At 45.6% G+C, this 24,676-nt stretch overlaps 1 protein-coding gene across 8 annotated transcripts in view; it reads left to right on the top strand.

The window, feature by feature from the left end:
• LOC124046352 (rho guanine nucleotide exchange factor TIAM2-like) overlaps window positions 1-24,676 on the top strand; it is a 106,528-nt gene that overhangs the window by 61,173 nt on the left and 20,679 nt on the right. For 6 of the 8 annotated variants that reach the window (XM_046366644.1, XM_046366647.1, XM_046366646.1 and 3 more), the window contains 6 exons: window positions 1,392-1,496; window positions 1,633-1,711; window positions 1,853-1,942; window positions 2,072-2,305; window positions 9,645-9,748; window positions 22,838-23,023. In XM_046366644.1, the coding sequence (XP_046222600.1) occupies window positions 1,392-1,496; window positions 1,633-1,711; window positions 1,853-1,942; window positions 2,072-2,305; window positions 9,645-9,748; window positions 22,838-23,023 (798 nt within the window). Of the gene's footprint in view, window positions 1-1,391; window positions 1,497-1,632; window positions 1,712-1,852; window positions 1,943-2,071; window positions 2,306-9,644; window positions 9,749-16,276; window positions 16,719-20,237; window positions 20,502-22,837; window positions 23,024-24,676 lie in introns of those variants that run through there. The other 2 variants (XM_046366650.1, XM_046366651.1) reach the window with 2 other exon arrangements.

Genomic DNA, 24,676 nt, shown 5'->3' with positions numbered 1-24,676 from the left:
GCTCTTAAACGCAAGTAAAACTAAATGCATGCTCTTCAACCAATCGCTGCCCGCACCTGTCCGTCCGTCCAGCATCACTACTCTGGTCGGTTCTGACTTAGAATAAGTGGACAACTACAAATACCTAGGTGTCTGGTTGGACTGTAAACTCTCCTTCCAGACTGACATTAAACATCTCCAATCCAAAATGTAATCTAGAATCGGCTTCCTATTTCGCAACAAAGCCTCCTTCACTCATGCTGCCAAACATACCCTTGTAAAACTGACCATCCTACCGATCCTCAACTTTGGCGATGTCATTTACAAAATCTATCACAGTGCCATCGGTTTTGTCACCAAAGCCCCATATACTACCCACCACTGCGACCTGTATGATCTCATTGGCTGGCCCTCGCTTCATACTCGTCACCAAACCCACTGGCTCCAGGTCATCTACAAGCGTCTGCTAGGAAAAGCCCCGCCTTATCTCAGCTCACTGGTCACCATAGCAGCACCCACCCGTAGCACGAGCTCCAGCAGGTATATCTCACTGGTCACCCCCAAAGCTAATTCTTCCTTTGGCTGCCTCTCCTTCCAGTTCTCTGCTACAAATGACTGGAACGAACTACAAAAATCTCTGAAGCTGGAGACTCTTACCTCCCTCACTAGCTTTAATCACCTGCTGTCAGAGCAGCTCACAGATCACTGCATCTGTACATAACTCATCTGTAAATAGCCCATCCAATCTACCTCATCCCCATACTGTATTTATTTATTTATCTTGCTCCTTTGCACCCCAGTATCTCAACTTGCACATTCATCTTCTGCACATCCTACCATTCCAGTGTTTAATTGCTATATTGTAATTACTTCACCACCATGGCCTATGTATTGCCTTACCTCTCTTATCCTACCTCATTTGCACATGCTGTATATAGACTTGTTTATACTGTACTATTGACTGTATGTTTGTTTATTCCATGTGTAACTCTGTGTTGTATGTGTCGAACTGCTTTGCTTTATCTTGGCCAGGTCGCAGTTGCAAATGAGAACTTGTTCTCAACTAGACTACCTGGTTAAATAAAGGTGAAATAAAAAATAAATCCAGAGTCACATTTGTTTTCCAAGCTAAAGCACACAATATTTATACAGCAGGTTTTTAAAGGACCGTGTTTTCATTTTTTCTATTTCGCGACGCTGGTATTGTCACAGCCCTACACACAGCACAGACACATGTACACACACACTTTATTAATTCCACAGGTCATACTCGATGCCACTTCATCTTAATCACCTTGGAGCTGTAAGTGAAGACATCCCATGTCACATGAGACCAGGTATCTGGCCTAGACTAGTTGTATTTGCTGTGTATTGCTGCATTCAGGGTGCTTGACAGTGTTTTCCTGTCACAGTTGAATCAGCTGGACCCTAGCCTGCACTGCCTCAGACTACACAGATGCTTGGCCCAGAACGTAGAGGTCCGCACCCCTGCACCAAGCGAACTACTACATGACCTGGTGAGAAAACACACTATTCAGCATAATACTTCCCTGGAAATGCATAGAACACTAACGTTGTTGAAGTTGTGTTTAACATCACCAGTTGACGTGTGGAGTTGTGCTTTCTAAGCTGAGTTGTCCCTCTTTTGTGCAGTTGTATGATGAGCTTGAGGTGTTCCTGCTGAATGTGTTCACCTTGCAGATGACCAGACCTGCCTGCACTGGGGACTTTGGTGAGTGTTGTTGTTCTCTAGCAGACAGGGAACCGTATGTGTGTCATTGCCACAGACATCCTATAAATAATTGGCTGTATGTAATTACTTATGGTCATTGCACCCTGCGAACCATCGTTCTTCTCTCGTCTCTGTTGTCAGGCTTTGCTGTGACAGGCCACATAGACGGACAGAGGAACAGCCGCATATTTGTCAGTGAGGTGCTGTCTGATGGACTGGCCTTTAGTGAAGGTATGTTCACTTGACTTTGACTTCAACATGATTCATATTGAAGTGTTCATGCGTATCTCGATGGTACTGTGTAATTATAGTGTGCCCTTATTTCTTCCTGTGTTTGTTTTGTGTTCGTTCCTCTCCCAGGGCTGAGACCAGATGATGAGATTGTGGTTCTGAACGGTCGAGGCGTGTCCACTCTGGACCTGGGTCTGATCCAGATGTTGTTTTCGGAGCAGACCCTCCAGCTGACCCTCAGACGGGAAGCCGTGTCCACCTCACCCCTAAACTCTGGTCCCTCGACCCCGACCCCACTTCTCAACCAATCACAGCTGCTGCAGGACTTCCTGGACACACACCACCGCGCCAAGTCCAGCACAGGTGAGAAGGCCTACATACATACATACATACATACATACATACATACATACATACATACATACATACATACATACATACATACATACATACATACATACATACATACATACATACATACATACATACATACATACATACATACATACATACATACATACATACATACATACATACATACATACATACAGTTTTGTTTTTAGTTTTGGCAAGTGAGTTAGGACATCTACTTTGTGCATGACAAGTCATTTTTCCAATAATTGTTTGCAGACTGAGTATTTAACTTATAATGCACTGTATCACAATTCCAGTGGGTCAGAAGTTTACATACACTAAGTTGACTGTGACTTTAAACAGCTTGGAATATTCCAGAAAATGATGTCATGTGGATGTATTTCAAGGCCTACCTTCAAACTCAGTGCCTCTTTGCTTGACATCATGGGAAAATCAAAGGAAATCAGCCAAGACCTCAGAAAAAAAATTGAAGACCTCCACAAGTCTGGTTCATCCTTGGGAGCAATTTCCAAACGCCTGAAGGTACCACGTTTATCTGTACAAACAATAGTACGCAAGTATAAACACCATGGGACCATGCAGCCATCGTACCGCTCAGGAAGGAGACTTTGGTGCGAAAAGTGCAAATGAATCCCAGAACAACAGCAAAGGACCCTGTGAAGATTCTGGAGGAAACAGGTACAAAAATATCTATATCCACAGTAAAATGAGTCCTGTATTGACATAGCCTGAAAGGCCGCTCGGCAAGAAAGAAGCCACTGCTCCACCATAAAAAAGCCAGGCTACGGTTTGCAACTGCACACAGGGACAAAGATCATACTTTTTGGATAAACTTCACAAAATAGATGCTACTTTTTGGATAAACTTCACAAAATAGATGGCATCATGATGAAGGAAAATTATGTGGATATATTGAAGCAACATCTCAAGACATCGGTCAGGAAGTTAAAGCTTGGTCGCAAATGGGTCTTCCAAATGGACAATGACCCCAAGCATACTTCCAAAGTTGTGGCAAAATGTCTTAAGGTCAACAAAGTCAAGGTATTGGAGTGGCCATCACAAAGCCCTGACCTCGATCCTATAGAAAATTTGTGGGCAGAACTGAAAAAGCGTGTGCGAGCAAGGAGGCCTACAAACCTGACTCAGTTAATCCAGCTCTGTCAGGAGGAATGGGCCAAAATTCACCCAACTTACTGTGGGAAGCTTGTGGAAGGCTACCAAAAACGTTTGACCCAAGTTAAACAATTGAAAGGTGATGCTACCATATACTAATTGAGGGTATGAAAACTTCTGACCCACTGGGAATGTGATGAAATAAATCAAAGCTGAAATAAATCATTCTCTCTACTATTATTCTAACATTTCACATTCTTAAAATAAAGTGGTGATCCTAGCTAACCTAAGACGGGAATTTTTACTCGTATTAAATGTCAGGAATTGTGAAAAACGAAGTTTACATGTATTTGGCTACGGTGTATATAAACCTCTGACTTCAACTGTGCGTACCCACTCACTAACACACACACCCAGTACTGTGTCTTTGCCAAAAGGCTGGTATGCATCACTTCACAGATCTTAACACAGTTACTAGAACTGGCATCAATTGTGTGATGGAGCTCAGCATCAGCTGGTGTACTGTGAAGCTGGGTTGTCACCAACAATCACAGTAGACAGACAGACTGATAGTGCATTGATGTTGACCTTGGCTTAGTATTGTATACTGCATCTACTGTTCATTGAGTGCAGTAAACATACTGCAAGTGTTCCTGGCTGTGGCAGGTGGCCGGTGAGAGAGAGTCAGGGTCATACTTCCACAGAATTGCTTCGACTTGGCAGCTACTGTGTGGGAGGACTGAGCCTACTGTCAGCATGTGTGGGTGCCACCAACACGTTCTCTGGAAACAGTCTATCGGCAAGCTGTTGCCCTGCCTTGCTTTTCTCCACCAGTGTGATATCATAATTGAAATGATGCCAGAATATCAGAAAAATGCTGATGGGTTCTGTGGAAATTTGTTTTTGGTATGAAATTACCACACCATGTTTTTTATTTTATTTTTTACCTTTATTTTAGCACGAAGTCACCATTGAGACCAGTGTCTCTTGTTCAAGATAGCCCTCCAGTGGGGGCTGTTGAGGGGAGGATGGCCCATAATAATGGCTGGAATGGTATCAAACACATCACAGATGAGGTTTCCATGTGGTTGATATCATTCCATTGACTCCATTCCAGCCATTATTGGTAGCCGTCCTCCCCTCAACAGCCTCCACTGGAGCCATGTACAGTGGCCAGAAAAGGTATGTGAACCCTTTGGAGTTACCTGGATTTCTGCATAAATTAGTCATAAAATGTGATCTGATCTTCATCTAAGTCACAACAATAGACAAACACAGTCGACTTAAACTAGTAACACACAAACAACTATACGTTTTCATGTCTTTATTGAACACACCATATAAACATTCACGGTGCAGGGTGGAAAAGGATGTGAACCCTTGGATTTAATAACTGGTTGACCCTCCTTTGGCAGCAATAACCTCAACCAAACGTTTTCTGTAGTTGCGGATCAAACCTGCACAACGGTCAGGAGGAATTTTGAACCATTCCTCTTTACAAAACTGTTTCAGATCAGCAATATTCTTGGGATGTCTGGTGTGAACCGCTCCCGAGGTCATTCCACAGCATTTTAAATCGGGTTGAGGTCAGGACTCTGACTGAGCCACTCCAGAAGACATATTTTCTTCTGTTGAAGCCATTCTGTTGTTGATTTACTTCTGTGTTTTGGGTCATTGTCCTGTTGCATCACTCAACTTCTGTTGAGCTTCAAGTGGCAGACAGATAGCCTAACATGCTTCTGCAAAATGTCTTGATAAACTTGGGAATTCATTTTTCTGTCCATGAAAGCCAGCTGTCCAGGCCCTGAGGCAGCAAAGCAGCCCCAAACCATGATGCTCCCTCCACCATAGTTTTCATTCGGGATGAGGTTTTGATGTTAGTGTGCTGTGCCTTTTTTTCTCCACACATAGTGTTGTTGTGTTCCTTCCAAGTAACTCAACTTTAGTTTAATCTGTCCACAAAATATTTTACCAGAAGCTCTGTGGAACATACAGGTGCTCTTTTGCGAACTTCAGACGTGCAGCAATGGTTTTTTTTTGGACAGCAGCGGCTTTTTCCGTGGTGTCCTCCCATGAACACCATTCTTGTTTAGTGTTTTACGTATCGTAGACTCAACAGAGATGTTAACATGTTCCAGGGATTTCTGTAAGTCTTTAGCTGACACTCTAGGATTCTTTTTAACCTCAATGAGATTAGTGCGCTGTGCTCTTGCTGTCATCTTTGCAGGACAGCCACTCCTAGGGAGAGTCGTAACAGTGCTGAACATTCAGTTTATAACATTTGTCTTACTGTGGACGGATGAACATCAAGGCTTTTAGGGACACTTCTGTAACCCTTTCCAGCTTTATGCAAGTCAACAATTCTTCATATTAGGTCTTCTAAGATCTCCTTTGTTTGAGGCATAGTTCACACCAGGCAATGCTTCTTGTGAATAGCAAACTCACATTTTGTGATTGTTTTTTTATAGGGCAAGGCAGCTCTAACCAACATCTCTAATCTCTTCTCATTGATTGGACTCCAGGTTAGCTGATTCCTGACTCCAATTAGCTTTTGGAAGTAGTTAGCCCAGGGGTTCACAAACTTTTTCCAACCTACACTGTGAATGTATAAATGATATATTCAATATAGACAAGAAAAATACAGTACTATGTGTGTTATTAGTTTAAGCACACTGTGTCTATTGTGGCTAAGTTGAAGATCAGATCACATTTTATGACCAATTTATGCAGAAATCCAGGTAATTCCAAAGGGTTCACATACTTTTTCTTGCCTCTGTATATACAATTTCATAGGACAAAAAAAATGAATACGACATAAAACGAGTAAAATACAGCAGGACACATATTGCACAGACAAACATAAACATACACAAAACACAATCAACAAAACAAACTCATTTTAAACATTATATTAAAAGGAAACAAATCAATCATTTAACAAAGGATTTGGTTGACATTTCTCTCACACTCTCTCACTCTCACCCGCACACACAGTCCTCCCTACGTCTGCTTATGTCTGTAGAGATGCGGACTTAGATGATCTTGTTTGTCACTTACGCCCTGCGAATGAACCACAGACTTCCTGCTTTGAGAGTCAAATACTTCCTCAGAACCCATCAGCCCTATTGGCCCTTCAGAGTCAAGTGGACCGAAGTCCGCAGCAAAAAAGGTGTGGAAGGCCTGGAACACGTGTGTTCAGGCGAGAGAGGCAGTGTTGTGATAAGGTGGAGTATTACTGATGTTCTCTGTATTGAAGGCGTAGTTTCCAGGACTGACACGGTGAGGCAGTGTTCTGGAGTAAAACCTACCTAATATATGCCATTTAGCAGACGCTTTTATCCAAAGCGACTTACAGTCATGTGTGCATACATTCTACGTATGGGTGGTCCCGGGGATCGAACCCACTACCCTGGCGTTACAAGCGCCATGCTCTACCAATGCAGCCAGCTGGGACAGTCACAGTTGGATGAGCAGGCTTTGGTCTTTTTTAAATTGCACAACATTTCACTTCTCTGGTTGGCGATACTTTCAAAGGTAAGGGTATCATAGTAAATGGACATGTTTTTTTTGTTGCCACACATCTATATGTATCACGTCTTTTAAAGAAGTGTCTGTTATAGACTGGAAATGAAGTTTGTGTCATTTCTTTTGCTGGTGATGCTTCAGTCTATAGTCTTTCTACACTGAGTGGACAAAAAAAATGAGGAACACTGTCCTAATATTGAGTTGCACTCAGAACAGTCTCAATTCGTCGGGGCATGGACTCTACACGGTGTCAAGCGTTCCACAGGGACGCTGGCCCATGTTGACTCCAATGCTTCCCACAGTTGTGTCAAGTTGGCTGGATTTCCTTTTGTTGGCGGACCATTCTTGATACACACGGGAAACTGTCGAGCGTGAAAAACCCAATGGCGTTACAGTTCTTGACGCACTCAAACCGGTGCTCCTGGCACCTACTACCATACCCTGTTCAGAGGCACTTAAATGTTTTGTCTTGCCCATTCACCCTCTGAATGGCACACATACACAATCCATGTCTCAATTGTCTCAAGGCTTAAAAATCATTCTTTAACCTGTCTCCTCCCCTTCCTCTACACTGCTTGAAGTGGATTTAACAACTGACATCAATAAGGGATCATAGCTTTCCCCTGGATACACCTGGTCAGTATATGAAATGGGAAGACTTCCTAATCCGTTGAACACTGTGTAGTTTTGCTCGATAGTGAAATTAGGATGAATTTCCATGCAGCAAGTTAAATATGAGGGATTTTCTCACCATGCTATTTATACAGATGGGGTTTTCATGTCATTATGCTTCATTTATTCTGAGTATGAGACCTGAGAAGGTTTCTCTTTCGAGTATTTGGGGTGTTGAGTTCTCACAGTTTGTACTAGATAAGCGTTTCCTTTTCCGTTCTGGTGACCACCGAATCCCCATCAAAAGCTCTTGCGGACCACCATTTGCGTGGTTGCGGAATATTTATAATATAAAATATCTTGCCGTCAACTACTTGAAAACCACTGTACTGGAGAGAGTTAAATACAGTCATTTGTCACGACAACATCCTGAACCAAAACCACAGGCAACACTTCACACTGCAGGACTGGTGATGACATGCAGTAAAATTTACCGAAAACTGTGTAGCCACTGGCTTATCACTTAGTTGAAGATAAAAACCATCTTACACAGTGCCCCCCCCACACACACACTAGTGAGAGATGAGATAGAGGCCAGCAACATGGGTGCAGTTTCCTCCTCTACCTCTAGAGGGGGTGCTATCCCAGTCAGGCTAATGAGGGTGATGAGAGGTAAACTCTGAACCATCCTGGAGTGTGCCAACATCACGCTATATCACTCTATAGTAGAAGGCTGCACCCCTGGTGTGTATTGGAAATGTTCTGCGACATGTTATATTGACTTGAGATGTGCTTGGCAGGGTTATAACAGTCATAACTTGTCATAACCTGAAATAATATGTTTGTAACACTGTCATCAGCCATATATTTACACCTGTTGTGACATACACTGCACGGTTGGTTATAACACCTATATAAGAGGGTTAAAACCAACGTTTATTCAAATGTTTTTTCCCTGCCAAGACGTTTCCTCTCGTTTTTAGGTTGCTTCTTAAGTCCTCTGTTGTTGTTGTAACGAATTCTTTACAGTCCTGTTTGTTTCATCATATTTTAAATAGCTTACAGGAAATACACTTTATGACACTGTCAAAGCATTATGACCATCCTGTGTCACTTTACTTAGTGCGTGTCTGACATCAATGTGTGCACAATTACAATAACATTCATTTTAATATGGTCAATTTCAGAAAATTGTATATAACATGAACATAGTGTTGACAAATAGGCTATGGTGTAATGTTTTTTTTGTTGCCATGTGTGGTGGGTTTTGGCACTCTTATGTAGGTGTCATAACCAGCCGTACATATCGGTCTAAAGGTCTAAATATATGTCATGACAGGTCTAAATATATGTCATGACAGGTCTAAATATATGTCATGACAGTGTTATGACCATGTTATGTCAGCTGTTATGACATATGATGACCTGGTTATGACTGTGCCAACGTGTTGTGACGCTGGGTGTCAAGTAAAGTGTTAACCAAGTCTTTATCTCCCAGAATACAATGAAAAGGTCAAGCCCGTTGATTGTGCTCATGTGCTGAGTTGATTTCCCACAAGCCTGTGAGTTTGTTAGAAACAGGGAGGGAGGGTAGATGTCCCTACCAGCCCCAGTAACTGTAATCCGATCTAGCCCCAGTTAATCCAGCCAGGTGCCTTTTTAACCAGGAGCAGCGTGTGGCTGAGCCCTTTCCCAAAATGGGATTTTCAGGAAAGATACAACAAGACTATATTATCAACAGCTTTCTCCTAAGACCACGTCTAACAAACTAGAGGATTTGTTTTCTTGTCTGACTAGTGGGAAGACTTCTTCTCTGTGATGTTTATTGTGACGGTTGTTAGAATGCTTCCTTCTAACCCGTGGACAACTATGATGGCGTGGTATACTGTTACTAGAGACGTGTTTCTGTTCTGTGGTCAGTAGATGCTGAACTGTAAACATCTCTCCCTCTCAGGGGAACTGGTGTGTGACAGGACTAGCCTCGACGACAACAGCACTTAGCAGTGCTTGTATGAATTGGCCAAGATGGTCAACCCTTGAAAAAACACTGAACATTGCTGTGTCTCTCTCTCCTCAGATGTCTCTTTGGTGCCAGAGGTCCCTGGTGAGTCCCTAGGCTCTGGGCTGGAGAATCGTCTACAACACTCCCGCCACAGCCACAGGGCCGTACAACACAGCAAGGTAAGATTGAATGAAAGCTGCGCCCGCTGGCACCGCCCACACTGGGTTCAATGAGTCGGCATAAACATACCGAGAGGAAGTCGGAGAGCTCTAGAGACAGAGCGGGGGAGATAGAATAATCAAGAGCTTTGAGAACATGAACCAACACACTACAGGCCCCAAGCAATTTTGAAAAAGAGTTACTAATGTACACACTTTATTCGGTACACCGCCCCGCTCACGGAAATGGTTCACTCCTACAGACAGTGAGTCACGTGGCTGTGGCTTGCGATATAAAGCAGGCATCGAGGCTTTCAGTTACTGTTCGATGGAACGTTAGAATGGGCAAAACGAGTGACCGAAGTGACTCTGAGGGTGGTATGATCATCGGTGCCAGGTGCACCGGTTCCAGTATCTCAGAAACAGCCGGTGTCCTGGCAGTGTCTAGGGTTTACAGAGAACGGTGCGACAAACCCAAAAGACATCCAGTCAGCTGCAGTCCTGTGGGTGAAAACAGATCGTTGATGGGAGAGGTCGAAAGAGAATGGCACGAATCCTGCAAACTAACAGGTGTGCCACAAACGGGCAAGTAACGGCACAGTACCACAGTGGATAGGATAAGCTATTGCAGCTGTCGGGGTAGGTTCCTTGTCAATCATTGGCTTATTGGGGAAATCAGCAATCAGACAATATCAGACAATAAGTCAATCAATCAGACAATATCAGACAATAAGTCAATCAATCAGACAATATCAGACAATAAGTCAATCAATCAGACAATATCAGACAATAAGTCAATCAATCAGACAATATCAGACAATAAGTCAATCAATCAGACAATATCAGACAATAAGTCAATCAATCAGACAATATCAGACAATAAGTCAATCAATCAGACAATATCAGACAATAAGTCAATCAATCAGACAATATCAGACAATAAGTCAATCAATCAGACAATATCAGACAATAAGTCAATCAATCAGACAATATCAGACAATAAGTCAATCAATCAGACAATATCAGACAATAAGTCAATCAATCAGACAATATCAGACAATAAGTCAATCAATCAGACCTTTATTAATGCAATGGGCAGACAGAAGTTGAAAATAGAAATTCGGCGCGTATGTCTCAGTAAGTTCTGCAACCAACCAAGGGGCACAGCTGATTATATACGTGCTCACTCCCTGGTGGTGTGATCACCTACGTCAATGTATTTGTGCAGCAATAAGCTGAGGTTACCTTTTTATAAAGTAACTTAGGACAGTAGCTTCTCTGAATTCATTAGCATTGTCCACTGTCACCCAAGATCAAAATGTCAAAACCAGACACACGCCTAGCACACTCTTGCAACAGCTCGGGCTTAACCGCAAAGACTAATACAGATGGCTTGTGCAAAGTATAGTGGCAGAGTTCAGACACATAGCAACAGTACAAGCATATGAATCTTAAGGTCCCATTAATCAATATTGGGGAGGGTCTTTGGGACCCTACACAGCAGACGACCACACTAGGTTCCACTCCTATCAGCTAAAAACAAGAAGAAGCTGTTCCAGTGGGCACGCGATCACCACCACTGGACAATTTAAGGAGTGGAAAAATCTTGCCTGATCCGACGAATCCCGGTTCCTGTTGCGTCATGCTGATGGCAGAGCCACAATTTGAAGTACGCATCATGAGTCCATGGACCCATCCTGTCTGGTGTCAACGGTACATGCTGGTGGCGGTGGTGTAATGGTGTGGGTAATGTTTCCCTGGCACATGTTAGGTCCCTTGATACCAAATGAGCAACATTTGAACGCCACACCTTGTAGAATCCACACCCCGAAGAATTCTGGCTGTTCCGGAGGCAAAAGGGTAGTCTGACCCAGTACTCGATGGTTGTACCTAATAAAGTATATATGTGTGCAAATTAGTGTGTGAGCTGTGCATATATAAATGTGTGCTTGGAACCCCTCATCAGGGACAGCTGTGGCATCGGGGCTGAAGAAGTCTTGGCACCACCCTTAAAGATCTCTATATAATTACGCTGGCCTCAGTCTACAGACAGCTTATTACTGTCACACTCCGAGAGAGAGGCCCTTTGTCTCAGTCTAACGCCCATACTGTCAACACTCCCTCTGCCTGCTACTAACCTTCACTCTGTCATTGTCTGAGGCCCCAACACCCTAGATAGACACCCAGAATAGCAGGAAGTTTTAATGACAGAGTCAGGGTTGGCCATGCCGGGTCCTAGCCCTCAGTAGAAGCAGCAGAGGCATTGTACTGAACCTGAAAGCCTGACCCTCTGCTAGCTCTCTGGCTCGACCCCTGGCATAGAGGGAGAATAGACCGAGGTGACGGCTAGTGCACCTCAGCTTTCATCACAGCTCCACTTTTCCTACTGTAAGTATGCAAATGGCTGCTGTCCAGTGATGATTCAATTGATGTTTATTTTTGTCCCAGGGAGTTTTTGTTGTTGTCAGTTTAAAAAAAAAATATATGTGAATAATAACTCATTTAAGTCATTAGAGTGTATTTATGCGTCATGTTTGAAAGCTTTCTGCATTATGGTAATAAAACCGACCGATTTTAGAGATGGGGAAAAGTATCTATGCCAAGCTTTATTATAGGGCTGCATTAATGAGACCAGTCATCTGGAGGGCCAGGTTTTAATGATCCTCACTTCAGTGGACTGAAACGTAACATTGCAGCTCAGAGGAGAGAGAACGATCTGTATGCTGTTTGATGCTCATAAAAATCTCCCTCTCGAGACTGTAAACACTGGCTGGAAATAGTGAATATCTAGGCTGACCATTTGCCTGCACCCCTGTGTCTACCACTTGTAGACAACAGGTTGTCAATGTGTTCCCTATGTAATGCCCCTATATACACTGTTCCATTAGACATTACAGTGATACTATGCACTAAACCATATAGGCATGGTATGTCCCAGTGGGCTCTGTTAAGTCTCTGTAATAGCAGGTCTGAGGTCAGTGAAGAGGTGGATTAGAGAAGACCGGCTCTTCAGCTCTCGCTCTGTTTGCCCAGTGACAAGAATGAGTCCCGCTGCACTGGGATCTGCACTGCAGTACCTCTGACTGCTGCTGCACCGGACACAGTGTTTGTCTTCGTACCAGCGGAGAGGTACCGGAGGCTGTGCGGGCGGGCGTGTGTGTAAGTGGTAGGTGTGTGTGTGTGTGGGGAGGAGTGTTTGTACAATTGCATGCGTGTGTGAACGAGAGATACTGAGACAAATAGGTACCATGCAGTAAAAGCGAGCGCTGTGAGATTTTGTTGTGGCAAATCTGATAGCTGTCAAGAACGGTTGGAATTTCGCCTCACTACCGGAGTCAGTTTGTGCCCCGGAGTGGAAACAAAACAATCTAGTCAATGGGTAGAAAATCACCTGTGTTTCAGGCAGAATAAGTGCCCACCGCAGCCTGCCAGCCAGCCTGTGACTGAATGGAGATGGATGGGAAGGAAAGACTCATTTCAAGCCTCTTGTCACAGCATGTAATCGCCTGCCGCGGAACACTGACTGACTTTGATTAATTGGTCTAGTGGTTTCCAATTTTCTTATATTAAAACGGTGAGCAGCTGCTACCAAAGCACAGTTAACTCAGTATTTACCCTAGTGCTCTGACACTAGATGAGGTTCCCCACTGCCATGTTGCCAAGTTGTTGTTGTTGTTGTTTGGGGACCCCCCCCCCCCGGTAGTATGGTACTGTAGGTCCCATGGCCTGGAGCAGACTGACACCCTGGCCAGCCCACACAGCAGCAGCACACCTGACTAAGGGAGCTGACACTGAATATCACAGAATATCACCTAGATACTTCTGCTACAGCGACACTGTATACATCAACACCATGACACAACCAAAACTCTTTTTAAACCACATTTTGTTGTAACACCAGGCTGTTGTAGTCATTAATACCAGTGTAATGTTTCTTATTGGACTTTGTGAGGTTGGATAGTTGACCAGTAGCATTTCATTGGCTACTAGACTACCATGTTTCTTTCATCACATTGCTCCATATGGAATGATGTTGCCTCGGACAGTCACCTTATTATTTAGGACGTCGCGTTAGGTTCCAGTGCTTTAGGTTCCAGTGCGTTAGGTTCCAGTGCGTTAGGTTCCAGTGCGTTAGGTTTCAGTGCGTTAGGTTCCAGTGCGTTAGGTTCCAGTGCGTTAGGTTCCAGTGCGTTAGGTTCCAGTGCGTTAGGTTCCAGTGCGTTAGGTTCCAGTGCGTTAGGTTCCAGTGCGTTAGGTTCCAGTGCGTTAGGTTCCAGTGCGTTAGGTTCCAGTGCGTTAGGTTCCAGTGCGTTAGGTTCCAGTGCGTTAGGTTCTACTGCTTTAGGTTCCAGTGCTTTAGGTTCCAGTGCGTTAGGTTCCAGTGCGTTAGGTTCCAGTGCGTTAGGTTCTAGTGCGTTAGGTTCCAGTGCTTTAGGTTCCAGTGCTTTAGGTTCCAGTGCTTTAGGTTCCAGTGCTTTAGGTTCCAGTGCTTTAGGTTCCAGTGCGTTAGGTTCTAGTGCTTTAGGTTCCAGTGCGTTAGGTTCTAGTGCATTAGGTTCTAGTGCGTTAGGTTCCAGTGCGTTAGGTTCTAGTGCATTAGGTTCTAGTGCATTAGGTTCCAGTGTGTTAGGTTCCAGTGTGTTAGGTTCCAGTGTGTTAGGTTCTAGTGCTTTAGGATCCAGTGCGTTAGGTTCTAGTGTGTTAGGTTCCAGTGCGTTAGGTTCCAGTGCGTTAGGTTCCAGTGCACAGTCCTCGTGATAGTTTTTCCAGCTCCATGAGGGTGTGTAGTAAACCTCATAACTCCCAACAGGAGCTGTACAACTGTATGAAATGGCTGGTGATGGCGTGAAGTTGTTGTGCTACACATACCATTTGCCAACAGGCTGAGTAGAGTAAGCTCCTTAACTTCCTCCAACCCTTAACTAAGAGGGATTTGACAGTGCATAGAGCAGTAACCACATCCTTCCATTACTGTAGCCTCGCTCGCCGCCAATATCGAAAGTAGGCCTGTCCCATTTTTCCATATAGACACATCCTATGTGTTTTAATCACATTTAGCTCTATTCACTGAGCTTGTCTGATGCTCTAAGCACACTGTGTGATTCAATCATTTACACACACAAATGACTAGAGGGAGTCCGACCGCAATTGATTTGATTGTGCCGGGCCGGGCTCAGACTTGCTGCACTGTGTTAAAAAAAGACAGTGAGTGACTGTGACTAGCACCCATTGTCTCCCTCTCCTCCCTGCTGCAGCGACCACCACACATCAACAGTATGTATAGTGTTGTCTCCCTCTCCTCCCTGCTGCAGCGACCACCACACATCAACAGTGTGTATAGTGTTGTCTCCCTCTCCTCTCTGCTGCAGCGACCACCACACATCAACAGTGTGTATAGTGTGGTCTCCCTCTCCTCCCTGCTGCAGCGACCACCACACATCAACAGTGTGTATAGTGTGGTCTCCCTCTCCTCCCTGCTGCAGCGACCACCACACATCAACAGTGTGTATAGTGTTGTCTCCCTCTCCTCCCTGCTGCAGCGACCACCACACATCAACAGTGTGTATAGTGTTGTCTCCCTCTCCTCCCTGCTGCAGCGACCACCACACATCAACAGTGTGTATAGTGTGGTCTCCCTCTCCTCCCTGCTGCAGCGACCACCACACATCAACAGTGTGTATAGTGTTGTCTCCCTCTCCTCCCTGCTGCAGCGACCACCACACATCAACAGTGTGTACAGGGCTGTCCGTGTTGCTGAAGCTGCAACATAATTACAGCCATTTCTGTTGCACCATTGTTCTTGCGTAATATAACCATATACAATTTCAGTAGCACATGTCTTAGAGTGATGGACTGTGCCACCCCCACGGTCTCCACAATGGATCAGTCCACTCAGACAGGCGCCAATCAGACCAGTGTCTTGTACACCATGATTTGTTTTCTACTGCTCGACTAAAGAAATCTCAGTCAACCAACATCCTATCGACCAACCAAACAATCAACCACTAAATGGGGTCAGCCCTAATCCAATCACTTGGTTTGCTTCACCAATGATTTAGTGATTGTGGGAAATCCACAAATGGTCCTTACAGGAACTGAGTGGGCAGCGTACTGTAAATGGCAGCGTGTATTTTGGCTGCTATACCCGTTAAGAAATCCGTTGCTCTGTTCTAGGCTAAGAATGTAAGAAGGGCGTTTTCATCACCTATTTAAACTGTCTGAATGTGAGAGGTGAGACATGCTCTCCAGTTACTGCGTTATTACTACTCTCCTCTTTACATCTTTTGAACCACAACAGCCAGCAAAGACCAATGGACTCTAGAAAGACCTACAGCCTCATTAAACTTCTCCCACCTACTTACCTCCTCCTTGGGAAACTCCGACGTCCCCAGTCCCTCCTCCAGGACCTGCCTATTGGAGGGGGTGTAGTGTGTGGTGGTGATGATGACTAAGTCTATCAGTCACCATATGGCTGTGACTAGCCTAATAATCTGGGCTTATTGCTGGGAAGTTGCCCCAGCGTCTGGAGCGGCCCTAATGCAGAGAGACCGAGGGAGAGGAGGGATAGACCTATCGAGAGAGGCTTAAGAGGGCTCGCCGGAGGAGGAGAAGAAGAGGCGAGCTGGTGTGCATTGGAATGGCAGCCCTATACCGTGGCTCAGGGCCGGATGGAGGTTTGATTGCTGAGAGGAGGAGGGGGACGGTGGCGGAGGAGCAGGAGGAAGAGGCCAGGCCCTGCGTCTACCTCACCACCCTGATCCAGCTGTTCATCAGGGACCAGTCCCCAGCCCAGGCCCTGTGCTCCATTTTGGCCATGTGCTGGTTTTGGTCAGGTGGCTGTGAGGCCGAGGAGAAGGATCTGTTTTTGGGCTCGGCCCTGCTCACCCTCAGACAGCTGTTTAAAGACAAGCTGGACCTGCTGCTGGACGACATGGCTGGATGTGTGGCCTGTGAGAAACCTACAGTACCCGACCCACGCGCTGGACTCCTGGTAACCCAACACTGTCCTTTCTAGTTGTTTGGCCAGGTTTATTTTAGTTAGTATGTTTAGGACAGGTCACATAGTGTTAGTAGGCGTCAATGTTTTTATGTGCTGACACGTCCCTGTTTGTCCAACCTGCCTCTACTAATGAATAATTTAAGCAATAAGGCCTGACATGAAAACCAAACCGGCTGTGCGCCATCATGTATAAATTAATTTTCCCCTACACCAAACGCGATCACGACACGCAGTTTAAAATATCAAAACAAACTCCGAACCAATTACATTCATTTGGGGACAGGTCGAAATGCATTAAATATTTATGTCAATTTAGCTAGCTAGCTTGCACTTGCTAGATAATTAGTCCTATTTAGCTAGCTTGCTGTTAGCTAATTTGTCCTATATAACATTGAGTTGTTATTTTACCTGAAATGCACAAGGTACTCTACTCGGACAATGAATCCACACACAAAACGGTCAACCGACTCGTTTCTAGTCATCTCTCCTCCTTCCAGGCCTTTTCATCTTTGAACTTATATGGTGATTGGCATCTAAACTTTCATAGTATTACCACATCAACCGGCAACACAGTTTGTCTTTCAATCTCCCACGTGGGTATAACCAATGAAGAGATGGCACGTGGGTACCTGCTACTATAAACCAATGAGGAGATGGGAGAGGCAGGACTTGCAGCGCGATCTGCGTCAGAAATACTAAGGACTTCTATTTGAACCCTTGGCAACGCAGACGCTCGTTGGCGCGCAGGAGCAGTGTGGGTGCAGTAATTGAATAACATAGATTTCTACATTTATTTTGCAACGCGAGCGGTGTAGTCAGGGTATGAGGGGGTGTGGTATATGGCCAATATACCACGGCTAAGGGCTGTTCTTAGCCACGACGCAACACGGAGTGCCTGGATACAGCCCTTAGCCATGGTATATTGGCCATATACCACAAACTCCCAAGGTGCCGTATTGCTATTATTAACTGGTTACCAACATAATTAGAGCAGTACAAATAAATGTTTTGTCATACCTGTGGTATACGGTCTGATATACCACGGCTGTCAGCCAATCAGCATTCAGGGCTCGAACCAACCAGTTTATAGTTAAGTATGTTGTATACAGTACATGTAGCAGCTCCGCATGGGAGAAATGGTCAAGTCACTGTCATACTGCAGTAGATATTGAGGGTGTGCTGCTACAACTGAGTCACTGTGTCACTCTTCTCACTCGCTAGTATTATTTATTGTACTCAGTCCACCGGTTGTCCAGCCTGTCTCTGGAGGGTTGACTTGGCTTTTCTTTTTTTATGCTTTTGCTTTATATCCGAGTCTGTCCTTTCCGTAGCCTGATGTTCAGTCAGATGTCCTCAGACATCCCCTGTGGCAGGTTTCTGGACCAGCGGTAGGTAGTGTTTGCTATCACCCAGCTACATGTTCTGTCCAGGCACCAGGTCATGTGGCTAGGGGAAGGCTTACCCATCATTGACTGCTCCCGACTGCTTTCAATTGATTGGACCTGGTTTCATGTTGAGGGAAGTGGTTTGCTGCTATGCTACTGTTCCTCTGCTGTCATTTGATATTGATGTGATCTGGGGGGGGGGGGGGGGGGGGTAATGCTTTTTGTCTCACACCCCTATGGGGACTTATCATGAAACATGCACTCTGAAGTCTCCGACATTCTCTGAAGTATTCCATGCACTCTGAAGAACCGGTGGAATAATATTTGTTTAGAATGAAAAAGAAAGCGTATAATGGGAATAGAAGACTGGGGCCCTCCCTCCCTGTTTGATTTATGAGAAACTCTCTTTATTTATTGAGCTTTAAAAAGTAGATGGCAACATTGCACAATAGGCCTAACCTGAGGGATGAATCAGCCTCTGTTAGAGCCTTACTGTGGTGTGACAGGACACTCTCTTTTGAGCAATGGGCTGAGCCGGCCCGAGGGACACCCCATATTTTATCCCTGGCTTTATACTTTAGACTTTCCATTTGGGATTGTTTATTTTCTTAAAGAGAGTCTTTTGGCGCCGGGAGGATTCTTTTCTTTAATTTGAAAGCGATTCATCTCTTAAAGTAGGCTTAGCCTTTTGCTTTTAATTACTCTATTTTAATGTTTGGCAGAGATACGGGAGAATGGACAGTATCCGGCGTCACTCCACTGTTTGACAGCTCTTGTTTCTCTTTGGGCGGGGTTTGTTTCTAACCTCACTGTATTTGCGTACTATTTGAATATGATGTCAGTGGAGGCCCTTTGACCTTGGATTAGGAGCCTCTTGGGTGTGTTGGGCTGCCACTGGGTGTATGAGGGAGCAGAAGAGAGTGTGTGTGTGTGTGTGTGTGTGTGTGTGTGTGTGTGTGTGTGTGTGTGTGTGTGTGTGTGTGTGTGTGTGTGTGTGTGTGTGTGTGTGTGTGTGTGTGTGTGTGTGTGTGTGTGTGTGTGTGTGTGTGTGTGTGTGTGTGTGTGTGTGTGTGTGTGTGAGTGAATGACACCTTGCCCGTGGGTGGAAAATACCAGACTGGATAATCGCACTGTTGACACGTCAAGCAGGAGCGATAATCTCTCCACAAACGACTCCTCTTCACAAACCGCTCCTTCTGACATCTCCCATGTCAACACGTCTAGGACTTCACATGAACAATACCCAAATACATATCAGCCAACTGTTTCCAGTGTTAAATGTTCAGTGCAGTTATCCACACACTTTCAGACATTCCGACACCTTTTTAAGACACATATTTGTGCTGCGTTCTGAGAATGCTGTTCACTTCAAGGGGTGGGGACGTAGTGGAATCTAATGGAATATGTTGCTTCTATACTGAGACCGTAGTTAGGCTAGTTAATTGTGTTGTTGTGTTGGAATGGTCTGCCCACACAGGCCTAAGCTTCCAGTCCTGGATTGGATTTGGAACAATCAGCTAGTTGTCACTCGGCTTTGTCTGCAAACAGCAGACCCAGCAGCAGGACACCCCTCAGTATGATGTTGTTTACAAGGAAGCATAGCTTCTTAACATAGGTTTGGACTCATGTTTTTATTGAAAAGCACCAACAATTGTTCATTCGAGGACCACCTCTGGCCTATTGAACAGACACTGCTGTTCCTGACCGTGTAACAGTGCAACAGTGAGGCTTGCGGGCCAGAAGAGTCCTCATTGTGTTGATGTATTGGGAGGCCAGGCCTCAGGCCTGTGGCAGCATGACACTGGCAGCCTGACCTCTGCATTATACCCTCTGGAAGCTGACAAGGGTCACGTGGACCAGAGATGGGGTGAGAGAGACTGACAGAAAGAAAAAGAGAGCGAGGGAGGAATTCCCCTCCGTTCGCACTGTCCGCTCGGTCCGGCCGTCTGATTGATAGATATGCAGATTGGTGCGGGCAGCAGTTTTTAGTCAAATGCCTACGCTCACAGAACCTCTAGACTCAGGATCAATGGCTAGCTCCCATCAAATGGCCCCTTGCCCCTGGAGAGTGAGGTGTTCTGTAGACTGAGGCTTCTCCTGGCCTGGTGGAGGAGGAGGAGGAGGAGGAAGACGACGTGACAGACGGGGGTTCAGTCACTAATGAGGAAGAGGCGGAGTGTGGGAATACTGAACGTGAGGATCTGATTGGGACTATCTAGTACTGTCCAGTCAAGAACAACTAATTGCCATTTTAGTGGTCAGGTCCAGTCCAGCCGTGATGCCAGCGTGCAGGTCAGGTAGGCTGCATAGGAAAGGCTGTAATCTGGCCTGTAGGACCCAGAGACAGGCCACAGCAGCCTGGAGGCTCCTCTACAGACTACTCTTCATGGTGAGTAGGACAGAGAGGGACGAGAGGCTTTTGCCATGGGAGTAGAAATGACCATCCGAATAGGGAAGGACAGCATTAGTGGGGTTTAGCCTTTCACTGTCTAGTTGTTTAAGTGTGGCGATGGGTATCAACCTCGGGCTCAACATGTTTTAGGGCTGTAGGTGTTGTGACAGAGAGGTTAAAACTATTCCTCATGGGGAGAGGGAGATGTCTGGCTTTACAACAGGGAGAGCAGATGGGCTAATTGGCAGGATAGGATTTAGATAATTCTTCTTAGAATCCCCACAGGCTTCATGGTTGTTTAATCAGAAGAAAACAGTCCGTTCCCTGTGTTGTGTAAGTGGGCTTTAGTATAAGCGCTAAAACTGTGAGAGGAGCCCAGATGTAGCGGGAGCAGCGTAAGCAGAATAGGGAGGGAGTGTTGAGACTAGCACTGTCGGATGTGCTTGTCCATTCTCCGGGTGCATTGCTGCCTCCCTCTCCATTCTCCGAGCGGCCTGTTCGCGGATCTTAATTGATTGGATATTTGGGTTGGCCGTCAGGCGTTCGGCTCAGACTTGGTCAGATTGTTGTGTGAGACAGGGAGACTTCTGAGTCATACCCCCCCTAGTCGTTCTCACAGGTCGCCCGTATTAAGTTGCTGAAAAGTCATGCTGCGAGATTGGGAGAATCCTTCTGTGTGTGTGCGCCTGTGAGTGTGGCATCAGAAAATAACGTTATCCGTCTGTGTGAGGCTAGTTTGCCTCTGAAGCTGCCGCAGGGTATCTGATTAGTATGTCAACAAGTTATCCTTCAGTCAGTCTCATAGCCTTTTCAGCTGCAATATGGAGAAGCTTTGGTCTGTGTTAGTGTGTGGGTGAAACATATTCACTACATTCAGTGTGTGTGCTTGAGCTTGTGTGTGTGTCTGTGGATGCCGATGCTTGCCCTGCGTCTGTTCTTTTGTGTATCTACAGTGTACAGCCTTCAGTGTGTTAACACAGTGGGTCAGCTTAATTATCCTAGCTCACGTGGAGACCCAGAGCTGCTGGCTGGGTGGTCGTGTCTAGAGGCCAGCCAAGCCTAGCCTGAATCCCATTCCCCTCAGTGGGGGCCTGAGCCACCAGCCCCCTGCCCCAAGACCCCTGCCATAGCCATGCTGCTCCCATAGTGCTGCCTAGTTCTGTCCTCTCTACAGATTAGTATGGAAGCTGCTTTGGCACCCTCCTGAGTAACCATGCTATAATTAAGCAATAAGGCCCTGTGTGTGTGTGTGTGTGTGTGTGTGTGTGTGTGTGTGTGTGTGTGTGTGTGTGTGTGTGTGTGTGTGTGTGTGTGTGTGTGTGTGTGTGTGTGTGTGTGTGTGTGTGTGTGTGTGTGTGTGTGTGTGTGTGTGTTATATGACCATTATACCACGGCTAAGAGCTGTTCTTTTGCATGACACAATGCGGAGTGCCTGGATACAGCCCTTAGCCGTGGTATATCGGCCAACTACCTCAAACCCCCGAGGGAGCCTTATTGCTATTATAAACCGGGTACTAATGTAATTAGAACAGTAAAAGCAATTGTTTTGTCATACCCATGGTAAACGGTCTGATATACCACAACTTTCAGCCAATCAGCATTCAGGGCTCAATCCACCCGGTTTCTAATTACCTGATGAACTACTGGCTTAGCTTAATAGAGGACTTGATTTGTCCCCTGTCTCTATGGTATAGGCCACACTGGGTTTTAGACACTATCTGGGTTCTGCTGGGTTGTTTTACTGTGAGGGCTGTTAATCGATTTGGTTTGTGTGTGTGTGTGAATGTATCTGCGCTGTTGCTGTGCAATATTGATGGTGACAGATAGGGTATTTTCTGAGAATTGCTTGTGTAACAATCAGCGTCTCTCTCACTCAAAAACGCATTCTCCTGCAGTGTCTCTATGCACACTCACTGGACCCCACACACACACACACACACACACACACACACACACACACACACACACACACACACACACACACACACACACACACACACACACACACACACACACACACACACACACACACACACACACACACACACACACACACACACACACACACGGCGCGATAGGTCTGAGTAGAGGTTTTGCAGGGCATGTTGGCAGCTCCTCCGCAGTGGAGAGCAGCCTGTGAGTCCTGGAAACATAGAGCTACAGGAGCCGATGACAGCTCTGTCTGATACCGTATTACTGTGCTGATTGATGGGGATATTGTTTTTCGATTGATGTATTAACAAAAGTCCTTGTGATCCTAATAAGCTTTGTGTCTACATGTTACTGTTCTCCTGTGGTCCCTAACCACTCTGTTTCTCTATCGCCCCCTGCAGAGCGTGGAGACGCTGTACCACACCTTCCAAGAGGGCTCCGGGGGCCTGATGGAGGGCCACAAAGATCCCCCAAACCCAGGGGCCGAGCCCACCCTACTCAGAACCTGCCCCCGACACATGAGCTCCACCGAGAGGCTCAGCAAGGTCATCCAGGAGCTGGTGGACACAGAGAAGTCCTACGTCAAGGTCATTCCTTTTTCTAGTTCTTGAAGATAATGGCCAATTTCCCAATTCAGTCTATTTAGTTGAGCCAGGATAAAGAGACAGGGCATAGGAAAGCAAAGCCACTGAAGAGTAACAAGACATGATCTATTTCTGTGGTGTCATGGGGAGTAACAAAGAAGGCCCTACCTACCGCACAGCAGTAGCCTGTTTCATTATGCTCTACAGTACATAGGCTCATCATTCAGAGGCCCTGTACAGCTCAACTTTCCATCTCACCCCTTTTCTCAGAGCACATTAAGGACCTCCTCTCATGATCTCCACCTCGTCTGTCTTCATTTGTGTCAGTCGGCTGATTGTCCTATACAACCCTCTCTTTCTCTCTCTCTCTTTCTCTCTCTCTCTCTCTCTCTCTCTCTCTCTCTCTCTCTCTCTCTCACCACTCACTCACTCACTCACTCACTCACTCACTCACTCACCACCACCACTCACTCACCACTCACTCACTCACTCACTCACTCACTCACTCACTCACTCTCTCTCTCTCTCTCTCACTCTCTCTTACTCTCTCTTACTCTCTACCCTCTCTCTCTCTCTACCCTCTCTCTCTCTACCCTCTCTCTCTCTCTCTCTAGCCCCTCTCTCTCTCTCTCTCTAGCCTCTCTCTCTCTCTCTAGCCTCTCTCTCTCTCTCTAGCCTCTCTCTCTCTCTCTCTCTCTCTCTCTCTAGCCTCTCTCTCTCTCTCTAGCGCCTCTCTCTCTCTCTCTAGCCCCCCTCTCTCTCTCTCTAGCCCCTCTCTCTCTCTCTCTAGCCCCTCTCTCTCTCTTTCTAGCCCCTCTCTCTCTCTCTCTAGCCCCTCTCTCTCTCTCTCTAGCCCCTCTTTCTCAATTCAAGGCTTTATTGGCATGGGAAACATATGTTAACATTGCCAAAGCAAGCGAAGTAGATAATATACAAAAGTGAAATAAACAATCAAAATGAACAGTAAACATTACACTCACAGAAGTTCCAAAAGAATAAAGACAATACAAATGTCATATTATGTATATATACTGTGTTGTAACGACATGCAAATGGTTAAAGTACAAAAGAGAAAATAAATAAACATAAATATGGGTTGTATTTACAGTGGTGTTTGTTCTTCACTGGTTGCCGTTCTTCATCTGGTTACCCATTCTGCTCTGCATGCATTATTTGGTGTTTTACGTACACAGGGGATATTTTTGCAGAATTCTGCATGCAGGGTCTCAATTTGGTGTTTGTCCCATTTTGTGAAGTCTTGGTTGGTGAGCAGACCCCTCGACCTCACAACCATAAATGGCAACTGATTCAAGTATTTTTAGCCAGATCCTAATTGGTATGTCGAATTTTATTTTCCTTTTGATGGTATAGAAGGCCCTTCTTGCCTCTCAGATCGTTCACAGCTTTGTGGACGTTACCTGTGGCGCTGATGTTTAGGCTAAGTTATGTATAGTTTTTTGTGTGCTCTAGGCCAACAGTGTCTAGATGGAATTTGTATTTGTGGTCCTGGCGACTGGACCTTTTTTGGAGCACCATTATTTTGGTCTTACTGAGATTTACTGTCAGGGCCCAGGTCTGTCAGGGCCCAGGTCTGTCAGGGCCCAGGTCTGTCAGGGCCCAGGTCTGTCAGGGCCCAGGTCTGTCAGGGCCCAGGTC

This window comes from Oncorhynchus gorbuscha, linkage group LG10 (genome assembly GCF_021184085.1).
Source record: "Oncorhynchus gorbuscha isolate QuinsamMale2020 ecotype Even-year linkage group LG10, OgorEven_v1.0, whole genome shotgun sequence".
In the NCBI taxonomy this organism is placed as follows: domain Eukaryota; kingdom Metazoa; phylum Chordata; class Actinopteri; order Salmoniformes; family Salmonidae; genus Oncorhynchus; species Oncorhynchus gorbuscha.
Note: the sequence above shows the minus strand (reverse complement) of the source record. Positions and strands in the feature narration are given on the sequence as shown.